General features: G+C 54.4%; 1 protein-coding gene across 3 annotated transcripts in view; it reads right to left on the reverse strand.

Moving 5' to 3' along the window:
* The window catches only part of TACC2 (transforming acidic coiled-coil containing protein 2), a 137,401-nt gene that overhangs the window by 29,567 nt on the left and 94,126 nt on the right, over positions 1 to 13,708 (reverse strand). For all 3 annotated transcript variants that reach the window (XM_080822630.1, XM_080822631.1, XM_080822632.1), the window contains exons 5-7: positions 7,860 to 9,171; positions 4,183 to 4,243; positions 2,869 to 3,067 (exon numbers count right to left, since the gene is read on the reverse strand). In XM_080822630.1, coding sequence (XP_080678756.1) covers positions 2,869 to 3,067; positions 4,183 to 4,243; positions 7,860 to 9,171 — 1,572 coding nt within the window. The remainder of the gene's footprint in view (positions 1 to 2,868; positions 3,068 to 4,182; positions 4,244 to 7,859; positions 9,172 to 13,708) is intronic.

The raw sequence follows: 13,708 nt of genomic DNA on the forward strand, positions 1-13,708 counted from the left end.
CCATGTTTCCAAGATTGTGCAAGAGGCCATTTACTAAGCAAGCGTCCGAAGAAAAACATTTGAAATTGCCAATCTGAGTTTTTAATCAGTGGGAGATGATCAGGGTCGCCATGAGCTGATGAAATTACCGCCCAGACACATCATTTTAATGAGCTGGGCATCTTCCTAAACTATTTCCATCCAGGTTTCTCCAACTATTCAGACAGTGTAAAGCTCTTGTGGGCCCAGGTAGGGCAGCACCGCTGGGTTCAACACCCTCTTTCTAGAGGCGAGAGGAAGGCAGCAGGGTGCTCACGCGCAGAAGCGAGGTGGGGAAGGGCAGGATGCTGGGGAGTCTGGCAGCCCAGATCTACAGGGACTCGCCCCACATCGCTCAGTAAGTCGGCACGGCTCAAAGTCTGGGCTTCCTTGCTGCTAGGTGGGGAGGAGCAGAGATCCACTCTCTAGAGCTGAGAACGAAACGAAATGAAATCACGTATCCAGGAGCCTCAGCGGGGCTCAGAGCACTGCACTGGTGTCAAGCCCTGCCTATACGTCACTTTGAGAACTGGCCTTGTAGCAAACACCTGTTCAGGGGGTCGTTATTTCTAACCCCAAATCTCATTTTCCTGTGATTTGTGACTTCCGTGGAACAAAGCCTCAATCAAGGTTACAGCTCTGGCCAGATTCTTTCTGGTGATGACATCAGCACCCCTGGGGCATGTCTGGACTTGACCTCAGTAAGTTAACAGGGAGGACGATCTGATAGGGGGGCCGGGCATCCAGTTTTTACACCCAACCCCTGGAGGGAAGCAGGCTGTGGTCAAAAGATGAATGGAGGTCAACACCTCCTGAAACTCTAACTGTCCCTTGTACGTACAGATGACAGTTTCCGATTGCCTGCCAGTTGTAATGACAGTCGGGACTTCCCGAATCTTCCTGATCATTTTCTAAGAAGGCAGGTTTAATAGAACTTTGTTTCAAATGTACAGGTTTACCTATCGGTTGAAGTTTTGCAGAAAATAAGCAATGGTCAAATATGTCACCGAGCTAGTGAGTTGTCTGTTTTGGTTCCGTGCCAAAGACAAACAAACATGTTAGCATGGATTGGGACACCGATTAGCTTAACAGGTACTATTAGGATCTTTATATTTTCTATTAAAAATGCACGTATTGGGGCACCTGGGTGGCTCAGTCAGTTAGGCGTCTGACTTCGGTTCGGGTCATGATCCCAGGGTCCTGAGATAGAGTCCCACATAGGGCTCCCTGCTCAGTGGGGAGCCTGCCACTCCCCCTGCTTGTGCTCTCTGATAAATAAATAAATCTTTTTTAAAAAAATGCATGTCATCATCATTACAGCATTATGTGACCCTAGAGAAGCCTAGGCCAAGCACGGGAGACAGGGCACGGGGCACTGCAGAGACAGCCAAGCCGGGGAGGTACACACATGGGGCCAAGTGGTTCCATCCAGCGGGGCTCGTGGCCCAGGTGTGTGTGCAGAGGAAAGGCCTGAGGAGGGGCAGGGGCCAGGACCAGGGCCCCTGGGGTCAGGCTGCAGTGAGATGGTCACTATCAACCCTCCCAAACCCCAACCTGAGGGCAGCCCGGAGAGCCAACCAAAAGGCTCTGCTCCACAGAACACACAACGCCAAAACACCCAACTACACATACTTCAGATGGTCTTTTCATCTTCAAACCATAGAGCGGCAATCTGGTGAGAAGGTCCATAGCCAAACTCCCCCTACACCCCGCCCAAAATGAAACGGACCTCACTCGTGTCGTTCAGAGACTCTACGGGCACAAAGCAAGCTGCCGAGTGGCCAGGACACGGGAGCGTGCCAAGGAAGCAATACAAGCTACCCACTCTCGGTGACACCATCGCCCGCCGGGAGGGAGCCGGTGGGCGTGGGGGGAGGGGCAGGGAGGTGGGCGTTCCTTAGCAGCAGCCAAGAAGTGCGGGTAAGATTTACAGGTGCGGTGGCCGTCATATTGATTCCTACTCATTTTTTTGGAATGGCTGGGTATCAAGAGCTTGGAAAGGGAGACTGAGAACCATCCCAACAGTCCTGAGTGCTGGAGGGAAGCTCCCAGAGCAGCAGGAGCAGGAAAGACCGCCAGCACCATCAGACCACGAGATGGTTTCAGGCCCCAGCAGCGTTCCTGACAAAGAAGGGAAAGGGTGGGGGCCAATACAGAGATTCAGAAAAATCACTGTTAGCGGCATAAGCAGTTTACCAAAAAAAACAAAGAAAGAAAAGAAAAGAAAAAAGTCTTGATTCATCCAATCATGCTGTGCTGACTTAAGAGAGATGAATTTTTCAAGCCAAAGGATCAGGCAGAAAGCTGAAAGCAAAAATACATGTAGGAGGAAAAAAGATATTGATGAGCAAAGCAACACGCCTGGGGTCCCGTTCAGGAAAACGGGCCTCTGGTTGGCAAGCCTGGAGTGAACCGTCTGGTTTGGGGGCTTGAGGGGAAGATGTGGCCCCAGTGTGGAATGTGCTGTGGGGCTGATGCACGGTGGGGGCCCCGGGAGACCCCAGACCTGGGCAGGGGTTGATCCACACGGAGCATTTGGCTTGACGGTGTTGCCTACAGCTGGGATCGTGTTTCAAAATCACCCAGGCGCATAAGCCAGAGAGTGAGCAAAGCTCGAGTGAGCTCAGGATGGGAACTGGCGGGCCCTGAGCTGCCTGGCTCTCAGCTGGCATCCTGGGGTTGGGGTACAGCTGGGTTCAAGCCTTAGGCTGTCTTGAAATGCAGCCTTAGCTTGGAGTGGCTGGACGGCAAGGAGACCTGGCTTGGAAGTTTTTTTATTGGCCCCGTGCTCCCCAGGGAAGGTGGTCTCCAAGGCAGGGTGGGGGTCCGACCGGCCACCAAGGGGCTTACCCTCTGTGGGCGAGTTGAATTTGGTGTCATTGACGAAGGTAGACAGGTCCGAGGGCTGCGGGTAGTCCTGCTTGTCAGCCTCCAGATCCACCGTCACACACGTCCACTTCTGGTTGGTGACCGCCAGCTTCTCCTCATCGGTGGCGTGGACCACGGCGGAGATGACCGGCGTTTCTGGTGTCGCCGCTGGCGTGGGGTCCTGGGAGCAAAAGAGAAGCAGTCTCTCCGCTCACACGGTCTCTGGTCCCCAACGGTGCCCTCCCACCCGAGTCTGCGGTCCCTCCAGCCAGGACAGGTCCCCATCAAACTCCTCAGCATGTCCTTGGACTCTGCTCAAAATGGTTCCAAGGACGCAAATTCTTTCCTCTGTGAATGTCCTTTCCCGGGGGGTTGTTACTGGGGAGGAGTGGGAGGGTGGGGGTGGTGGTGACCGTGGGTTTAAAAAAAAAACGAAAATCAGGAGTTTATATCTGGGTTATCAGAGAACTTCCTGCTCATTCACTTTGGAAAAAAAGTAAGGAAATGTACTTATTGGCACTTTTATTACTGCAACTACTGTGTTATGTCCACACAGTACTTCAGGGTCTGTGAAATGATCTCATCAACATCGCCTGGCAATCTTCATGCCTGTCCCCAGAGGATCTGCACGGGGCGGGGCAGATGAGCAGGGGTGGCGGGGAGCCCAGAAGTGTTAGAGCCAAGCTGGGACTGGGACCCCAGACCCCTCTCCTGGGGCTGGGTGCCCTTCTCTGGTCTGGGACGTCCCTGGCTCAGATGTGTGCCGGGCACACATGCCCGAGGCCAACCTTCCCAGTCTGTCATGGTGCAGATCTATCTCATGAAGGAACTAGTTAGAGGGACAAGGGCCCAAACCCCACTTCTTGAGGGCGTGATTTCCTCTATCTCCCTGCTTGGATTTTGGTTACATAATCCAGTGCTCCTGACACTCTGTCCTTTCTCACTAGATCTTCATTGACCTCCAAGGACTTTCTCAATTTGGTATTCACAGGAGTTCTCAGCAGATGAACCGACCAGAATGGGTCAGCGTGATTCCTCCAGAACCCACCTAACACTTCCGCCGAACACCTGTCTTTCTGCTCTCGAGACACGCTCTCATCTGCCCCAAAGGGCGGGGATCAAAATGATGTCTTGCAAACAGCAAGGGAGCCCCCAGGTAGGAGACAAAGAGGATGCTGGAAACGTGCCCACGATGAGCAGAAAAGAAAGCTCTGTTGACCAACAGGGAATCAAAACGCATGGGCTTTCGCTGCCCGGGTGGGGGGTAAAATCACGCGTATCAAAGGGATATCGTACCTGAGAAGGTGGATCAGAGAGAGGAGACCGTTTGGGCGACCTTTTCACCCTAAATGTGTCACTGGAAATAAAACGGAGAATGTGAACACAGCAAACAGTGGTACAGAACAGTCCAGAGCTACACAGAGCGGACCGAGGCCACGCCCTCCGGCCTCCGCCACCGCACACCGGCTAAGAGATGTCCACGCTGACGATCCATCCCAACCCGACACCAGAGACCATCGCTGCCCCCCAGGGCAAGAGTCCTCGAGCTGGAAATCTTTTAAAGAGATGCCATTTTGGAGAGCTGGCCCAGAACACGCAGCTAAAATTAGCCAGATGTTCTTATTTTAAAAAAAGCAGATTTTGGTGAGGTTAATGTATCCAGATTCATCCAAGAAGGTCTGAACCAAGTGAGGTGTGGGGCAGGGACCTCGACTGCTGACACTGATGAGTGGGACCCCACTGACGGACAGGCAGGCCGACACAGCGCATCACGAACCACGGACAGAGCCAGAAACAGGAAGAATGTGCTGGGTCTTCAGGGAAAGTCCCTTCCCTTGCCAGCTCACTGGAACTCAGAGAGTAAAGGATTCCAGCATCTTGGCACTTCTGGGTGAGAGTCTAACCAGAGGCGGGGCCAGGGTGAAAGGATTCTTTTTTAAATTGTAGTGCAGTACACACAACATACAATTTACCATCTCCGAGCGCCGTCAACTACGTTCACATCTCAAGCGCTCTTCCGGCATGAGAGGATTTCTCTACAGTCTATTCCTAACCACAGTTAAGGACTCTTTCCTCCCTTCCTTTTTCCTGCATGTAAATAATTAGGGGCAGGGGCAGGTCACTCGAGGCAATGGGAACATCAGATCAGACTTTCAGAGGGGTCAACGACGGAGAGCATTTTTAGCACAGATGGTTCCACGGAATCACTGAGTGGGCAGGGGGGGTCATTTCCCAGGCAGAACGGAGGCCTCCCCTCCTGCAGCCTGGCCCCCGGTCTCAGGCTCCTCTGTGGTATGGTCTTGCCTCCAGCAAAGCAACAGTTTTTTGGGGTGCGGGTTGTCCCCCGATCTTAGACCCCACTCCTTCTCCCTGCTCTAACATTAGCTGGATGGACAGGGCAATTCGGCACTCAAGTTCCCTCCTCGTGTCCCCTTCAACAGCACACTCCAGCAATGGCTTCCAGTCATGAAAAACTACAGAAATGGAGACTTACAGCATTGACAGCATCTGCCTTGCTAGCCGTGCAGCCCTAGCCTGGAGCATATATTTACCCATGCATATAAACATGTAACTGTGTATTGGAGAGTTGCTAAATGGCTCTAAAAAACTCAAGAAATCCCTTGGGCAGAAGCAAGCCTGACAGACTCGACCCTATTCTGGGGCCGCTGTAGGCCTGGGACCAGGCCAGATTCCCTTGTAAGACAGGGGGCGGGGGGTACCTGTCCTGGGGCCCCTGGGAGCTCCCCACAGCGTCCCTCCCATGGTGGCAAAGCAGTACGGGCACAGAGGGGTTGGCTCGGGCTCCACTGACGCCCAGTAGGGTGGCCTGCAGATGGCAAGCCAATGGAAACCCGGCCTGGTCCAGGGAGGCCAAGGATGCGGACCCAGAGCAGGCCGGCGAGGGCTCTCACAGCCGTGCGCGACACTCCGAGCCCACCTGGCATTTTAGGGGATCTCAATTCGAATCAGCCCCACGACCTCCGCTTCATATGGTAGCGTGAACAAGCGACCTCGGGCCGCTGCTGTGGTCGGCCAGGTGGTTATGTCATCGTGAAGCCACAGAGCTTTGAAAGCAATCGCTCCCTAGTCCAGTTGGAAATGAGAGAATGGAATGAAAGCTTAAAAAAAAAATGTATGGGTTTCAGATGAAGACATCCAATATGCAAGGGGGAAAAAAAAGTTCCATTCCTGACAAGCAGACAGATGTGGATAATCACATTTTCACAGCCAAGCAGTTTCACTTATGCTAATCGCTCTGGAACAGGAACGGGAGTCTGCTCCTGGGGAGCCCCATGCCCCCCGCCGTCCCCAGGCCCGACACGGAAACCATGTAAGCGGCAGCCATGAAGAGGAAATGGAGAGAGCTTGAAAGCAAAAACAGAAAGCAGAAAAAGCACAGGTAGGGTGAGAGGCAGATTCCATTCAATTTACTTACAACAGAGAACACACAGACATCACATCTTCAACCATCCTAAGACAAGAAGACAAGAAAAGAGAGACAGACAGAAGGAACTGACAAAAAAGATAAATCTGCAGGTGGCCGGTTGTCAGTGGGTTGGGATACAGGAGCCATCCACGTGGCGAGCATGGCCACCGTCCCCGCTTTCTGGAGAGGGGCTGTGGGAGAGCACCTTCCTCTCCTGCTCCCGATCACCCCATAGGTGCCAGTGCCAGAGGGCTTTGTCTCGCCCGTGTGGGATTCCAAGCCTTTGGCACTAGAGGTGAGACCCAGAGACGGGCTGGCTTCCCTGACCTGTCAGTTAGCTTTAATGGCAGGGCAGACGGTACTGAGGCTACCCATGGGGAAGGAAGTGATGCGTGATGGCTACAGGTTGGCTCTCGGTCCAACAATGAGAGATCGTAGTTTTGTAGTCTGGGCATTTCAGACTTCTGTTCGAGGCACTGAAAAAATCTTCCAACACCGCTTTGACGGAGTGTCTAGGAAGGGCCTGGCTGGGGAGCTGATCTCAGAAAAGTCTTGGGATCCACAGCTAATGCCTGCTTAGAGAAGCTCCTCTCAGGAAGCCCCGAATGGGAGGTAAAAAGGTCACCTTGTCTCAGTCCATACCAGGCACAGAGAGGCCAGCGGCTGTGGTCTCGTCTGCCGAGCTGGGGCCGGAAGCCTGGTCTCTGGGCCTTGTTCAACTACTGACCATATTTCCCGGGAGGGCAGGAGAAAGGCTCTAAGCATTGATCCCACCACGCTGGGACCCATACCCTGAGCAGGGACCCGCAGCCGTCCAGGTGACAGCTGGGTCTGGGGATGGACTCCAGAGACACTGACATGGAGTCCTGAAGGGTATTCTACTTGGCAGGTGTCTGGACAGCAGGATCGATTAGGAATGGCCACCCAAGGACTGTTTTCTCATTGATCTCTTCTGGACGTCCCAGAGCCTTGGAGTCTTGTGCACAAAAGATGGCCAGAAAGAGGAATGAGGACCAAGGAGGTGCTTCACATGGGCTGGCTGGGGGGCAGGGAGGGGTCCAGGCCAGATCTCTCGCTCTGGGACCATTAGAGGGCAGACACAAATCCTACAAATTCTAACAATATTTTCAAGGTAGCTCTCCTAGCTTGTAGGCCACCCCAAAAAGCAATTCCGTGTTAAGGGAAAAGGCTAAATCACCAACAGGAGGTTGACCAGGTCTCTACTGGATGGTCCCTCCTTTATGGGCCCTCCCACACTCCCCTGGAGTCAAATGTCAGGTCTGTAGCTAAAAATAACGCTTTAAACCACTGTCATAATAAGACAAAGGATCAAGGACTCTAGACCCAAAGGGATATGTGGCGGGGAAATACCACCACTGTGGGTGCAGACAGGAAGGGAAACAGGTACAGTGTTGCAAACCTGGCGGCCTTATGGCAGACGGAGGGAAGGGTCAGGGCAGCCACGTTCATCCAGACACACGACCCAGGATCACAGCCAACGCACAGGCCCACCTCTGGTCTTACCACCTTGCACCCCCGAACTTACGTCTTTAGGGGGGTCTTCTTCTTCTTGGCGGGCTTGTTCAGCCCATCCCCGTCCACTCCATTAGCTTCGATGGCACTGGCTGGGATCTCAAAGGAGGCTGGGGACTTGGAAGGCGAGCTGGGGGTTTTAGAGGACGTCTTAAAAGGGTCAATGGATTCGTCACAGGCGTCTGGGTCAAAGTTGTAGGACTGCTGGGGCAGTGTGGGAGATTCTTGCATTTTTGAGGTGGAAGAAAAAGGGTTAAAATTGGGGTCATCCCACTTGTCAATATCAAAGGTGTAGGTACCTTTGGCGATAGGAATGTCGTTGGGTTCATCGGGGGATCTGGTAGGCGAGGCAGGAGTGTTGTCGAGTTTCTCGGGTGTTTTTTTCATCTTTGGCCTCCTTAGGGGCATTTTGGCAACCGGCTTTTTGCCTAGCTTTTTGGTAGGAGGGGGGTTTTCCTGTTGGGTATCCCAACTACCCTTGTCCTCGGAATAGTCAAACTCCAGCCTCACCGAGAGCCCTTTGACTGGGGAGTCTTCCTGCCCCCCACTATCTGATGGGGTCACCTCCACTGCCTCCGGAGCCGTGGCAAGGGGCAACGTTTTCCTTCCAACCGGAGGTGAGTTCTGCACTCTGCCACTTCCAGAAGATGGGGGGACGGCCCCTTCGGCACCCTCGGGGTCCAGAGGGCAGGCGGCCTTGGGCACAGCAGTGGGTTCCAGGGGCGTCTCCTCCAAGAGGGCGGGTACGGAACCCTCCGTCTTGGCCAATTCCGGTTGCGTCTCTAGTACTCGATTCTCCTCACTGGGGACAGGATTCTCCTCCACCGGCTCCTGTTGTGTCTCCTTCACTGGGGGGGTTTCGGTGGGTTTCTTCGTGGTCTGCTTCTTTTTTAAGGAAGGCGGCCTTGGCTTTTTAGTTCGCTTAAGGGTGCTGGAAGCACTGCTTGAACCCGTGCTGTATGCGTCTGGGGCCAGGGCCACAGCCTCGGGGTTGCCTGAGCGAGAAGCACCATCGAAGTCACCGGCTTGCAGGCTGAGAGAGCGGGACAGCGTGGACTTGGGGACGGGCACAGAATCAGTGGATTTCCTCCGCGCGTCCACTTTGCACTCCTGACTCTTAGAGTCTGAGCAGCGGGGCTCCAAGGTCTGGAAGTCATCCACCAGCTCGATGCTGTCAAAGTCTAAGTTGTAAGTCCCGCTGCTGGCTATAGGCTTGTCTTCATCAAAGACGGCAGAGAAGGAGTGTGACGGGGGGCGGAAGGGGCTCCCTTCCACCGAGCTGCCGCGTGGGCCATCGGGGACAGAGGCTGGCTCGGAACCGCAGCCTGAGAAAGAGGAGGCAGAGCAGTCACTGAAGGACACAGGACACCGGAGCATTTCTGCCAGACTGCTGCCCTCTAAGCAGAGGCCCCAGCCCCCTCCCCCGGGCCCCCACTGGGCAGGCACAGTGCTGGGGTACAAAGCCTGCTCTCACCCATCACTACCCTCCAGGAGGGAAGCCTTACCCTCCGGTTCCTCATCTGTAAAATGGGAGTGACGAGGGCTGTGTAGGGAAGAGCTCAAATCATTCAGTCATTCAAAAAAAAACCTTTACCAAATTCCCAGTCAGGACCAGGCACCATTGTGGGAGTTGGGGACTCAATAATGAACTAAACAGACCAAATCCTTACCCTCCTGGAAATTACATTCTTCAGGGAGAGGACAGTTTAGAAACAAATAAGTAAAATGTATAGACTGCCAGATGGTGATAGGCACTACAGAGAAAAAGAAAGACAGAGTAGGGGCATTGCAATTTTAAAATAAAGTCATTGGCAAAGCCCTCCAAGGAGGAAAAACATAAGCAAAGATCAGAAACAAGGTAAAGACGTGAACCAGGAGGATATCTGCCCCCTCCCTACCCTGCCCTGGGAAGGGGGAAGCATCATAGGCACTAAGAACAGAAAGTGCAAAGGCCCTGGGGTAGAAGCACGCCTGGCGTGTTAAAGAAATAACAGAGGCCAGTGCGACTAAAGCAAGGGAGAGGAAGCCAGCCATTACTACCATCAAGGCTGTTGTTGACTACTCGGAGCTTGTTGTGAGGAACAACAGGGAGACTTTCTGTGGCGGCCCCCAGGCCACCGCAGCACGCCTTGCCTGCCACCTGTCCCTGCACCAGGCGTCCCCTGTAATCTCTCCCTCCAGCTCTGCCTGCCATGCTCCCCTTCCTGGCCTCTCCTCCGGTCCAGCCCCTCTCCTCTCTGCTGCTCTTCTTCGCAGCCTGCCCACCCCCACGGCCACTGCCGGCCACAGAGGCTGCTCCGTCACCTCATGACGCCACTGCTCCATGGAGTTCTGGCCATCCTGGCCTTGGCTCAGCCACGCAGGGCTCTGCCTGCACCAGCTGGTGCCTTTCATGCATTTCTGGGTTCACAGCTGTCCTGGGCAGTCAGCACGCCAGAAAACGATGGGCCAAGAAACTAACAATACGTCACTGGACCAAGGAGGACAAATGCCGTGAAGAGGTCTGCAGAAGAAGGGACTGCAGAGTTGGCCCAGGTATGGCCTGGGACAGCGCTCCCAAAGTTGTGTTTCACTGATGCGAGTTATGCCCCCAACACCTACCCTGTGCCCGGCTGCAACAGAGACCAGATAAAACACAGGCGTTCAGTTAACTTGGAATTTCAGATCCTTGAAAAAGCGTTTTCATATAAATTTGTCTTGGTAATTCCTTGTTTATCTGGGATTCAGATGTAACTGGACACCCTATATTTCCGTTTGCTGAGTTTGGCAGCCCCAGCCCTCATCCCCACAAACAGACATGGCTTGGGACATACTCAGCTAACCCTGAACGGGCCTCTCGCTGGACATCTCAGAGCAATCCGTGCTCGTGACTGCAAATGTGCAGGTGGGGCGTGCTCGTGGGCTGCCCCTGCCTTGCTCGCGAGCAGGCATTTCTCTTGGAGCACCGGACAGAGAACCTGGCCCAGGACACGACCACGCAAGAAAGTCCAAGCTTCCTGAGTTCAGGACTGCATATGACTCATCTCTGCTCTTCCTGGATTGGTCACACTTTCTGTTGCAGGCTCCGTAAACACCTCCAGAAGACACCTTCTGGAAGCAGGTGCATTCATGGCTCTAAACCTTCCAGACTCTCCTGCCCCTGGCGCCCCCCAGGCCCTACTTGCAGCCGATGTCCTGGAAGACAGGGGCCCCTTCCTTAAAGCCTCACATCTCTTCCACCAAGCGATTCCTCCCTTACCTCAGAAACACTCCTGCTTCCTTCCCATCTCAAAAGAAGAAGTCTCCTCCCTGCTTCTTTCCAAAACCAACTCCCTCTCTACTTCCTCCAGGGCCCGGTCCCCTCAAACACCCCATCCTCCTGCCCAGACACATGACACAGAGGACAGAGAAGGACCAGAGGACCCCGGGGAACAGGGGCTTTCAAGGGGGCCTTGCAGGAGGGAGAAGAAGCCTCAGCCCATCCCACTGTTTCTAAAGCGAGACCACAACCACCAGTCTCCTCTCTCTCAAGCTGCCCCGGGCCTTCCGAGACCCCTCAGATGGTGGGTGGTTCCCCAGAATCAGGCAACAGGTCGCCATCTGCTCATTGTCTGACCCAGAAGGAAAGCTCCTACCTGCTTACCGTCCTTTCCTCTTCAGCACTGACATTCCTGAATTAACTCATCACGGACCAGGAAACCTCGTCTTGCTGCAGGGTGTCTCGGCGTTGGCACTGGGGCCATATCGGGACGGCTACTTGTTTGGGGGGAGGGGGTGCTGTGCCGTTCACTGTAAGCTGTCAGGCAGCACCTTCGGCCTCTTACCCACGAAAAGCCACTGGCACCCCAACCCCAGTTGTGACCATGTTTTAGGGGCGCCTGGGTGGCTCAGTTGGTTAAGCATCTGCCTTCGACTCAGGTCATGATCTCGGGGTTCTGGGATCATGCCCCACGTTGGGCTCCCTGCCCAACAGGGACTCTGCTTTTCCCTTGCCCTCTGCCCCTCCCCCTTCTTGTGTGCTCGCTTGCTCTTTCAAATAAATAAATAAAATCTTTAAAAAAAAATGTTTCTAAAAATTGCCAAATGTCCCCTCGAGGGGCACCATGATCCCTGGCTGAGAACCAGTCTCATTGTGTGGTCATTAAGCAGGTGGTTCCACAGGGCCCATTACAGGGCCAGAAAAGTCTGAATTAATCTGAAGACAGGGGCCACGAACTACCACGTGGAGCCCAACCAGGGCCTCTGCAAAGCCCACACTTCCCATGGGACAGTAAGGAAAGGTCTAGAATGGGCACAGTGTTTCCAGTCACCTCTAAGGCCCCCACATGGGCCTTCCTGGGCAGTCTCCCAGCGAGGCTAAGAAAACCGTCTTCACCCCAGGGGGAAGCAATGGCCCGGGAGGGAGGGTCACCATTGAAAGAGCCCACCTCTGCGCCATGAAATCAGGTTCATGGGGTCACTGACCACCTACTTGCCCCGACAACCACTGTGTCCGTCCTCTGCCTCGGGGTCCTTACATGCAGCAGCGCACTCCACCTGCACACAGCAGCCTGGTTTCCCAACGGAAGGGATTCAAGAGGCCCGGGTTCCAATCCCAGAGCACCCCACTGTGCTGTGAGACAGAGGGCAAGGTCTGGAAACCGCACATCTGACTGGGGAAGCAGGAGATGCCATCTGACACGCAGGGATGCTGTAAGCACGGGGAGGGACGCTCAGCTGAGTCGGAGATGACACCCCAAAGAACCCAGTGCAGCCCTGGCCTCAGGGGACACTTCCAAGGGAGCTACCGTTTAGTGATGCGACATTTCCTTCTGTCCCTCATCGTCCAGTTCTGCGCTCTAGGAACATGGCCACCGATCGGCAGCCGCACGTTGCCATCCCAGGACCAGAGAAGGTCAGAAAGGGAAGGAGGACCTCGGAGGGCTGGCAGGCTGCCCTCCTCACGTTATGGGTAAGACAAAACCAGGCTCAGACAAGCCGCATCCTGCCCCAGCCCAGCCCAGACGAAGGGCAGACGCAGGCGAACACCCAGCATCCCCCCGCCACCATCCTCCTGTCCCATGGGGCACAACCATGCTGGCTGGACCCAAGGCGAGGCTGGTTGTTCCCGACAACGTGGGTTTCCAGGGGAGCAAATCATGTCTTTATTTCACAGCCAAGGGTCTAGTCTGTTAGTTCATGTGGCTCTTTCAGCACCTTCAGCAATACCCCGGATGCTTTGCAGAAGAGAACCAAACAACAGATAAGCTCTGAGCCCTTTCCTCCCAGTGGTTCTTGGAAAGAACCTTTCTTCCCCTCTAGCCACCTCCGGAAGCGGGCACACCTGCCTGCTCACGCCTCTGCTGTGCCCCATACTGTCTGCAGGATGGACGAGCAGACTTTTCTAACAAGGGCCGCGAATCAGACGGATCTTTGCACAGCCCAAGCCCGGGGAAGGGGTGGGGGGCTTTGAGCAGTAACGGTCACGGTCCCAGTTGTAAGAGTCCTGATTGTGGAAGCCACAGATACTTAGCTTCAGTGGAGTTTTCCAAGAAGGAGAAGCACAAAGTCCCTGTTCAAAGACTCCCACTGACGCAATCAAGGTTCTGCGGGGCCGTGACTCGTGGCGATTACCAGCCCCAACCCCTTCCAGGTGGGGGTTTCCTCCTAATCCCCTGCAATGCTCATTTCGTTCTCAAGTTGCCCTCTAAGAAAGAGGCGGGAGCTGCGCGTCTGTTTGTTTTTAAGAGTGGAGACTGCTCATTGCTTTGTTGAAGTGCAAGTCGGGCAGAAGGAACAAGGACAGGCCACAGACAAGAACAGAAGCAGCAAACCATCCCCAGACGCTGTCAGGATACGTGGCTGGAAATCCCAGAGGTCGCACACGGGCTCACACAATGGACC

Source organism: Martes martes (genome assembly GCF_963455335.1).
Source record: "Martes martes genome assembly, chromosome: 14".
NCBI lineage: Eukaryota > Metazoa > Chordata > Mammalia > Carnivora > Mustelidae > Martes > Martes martes.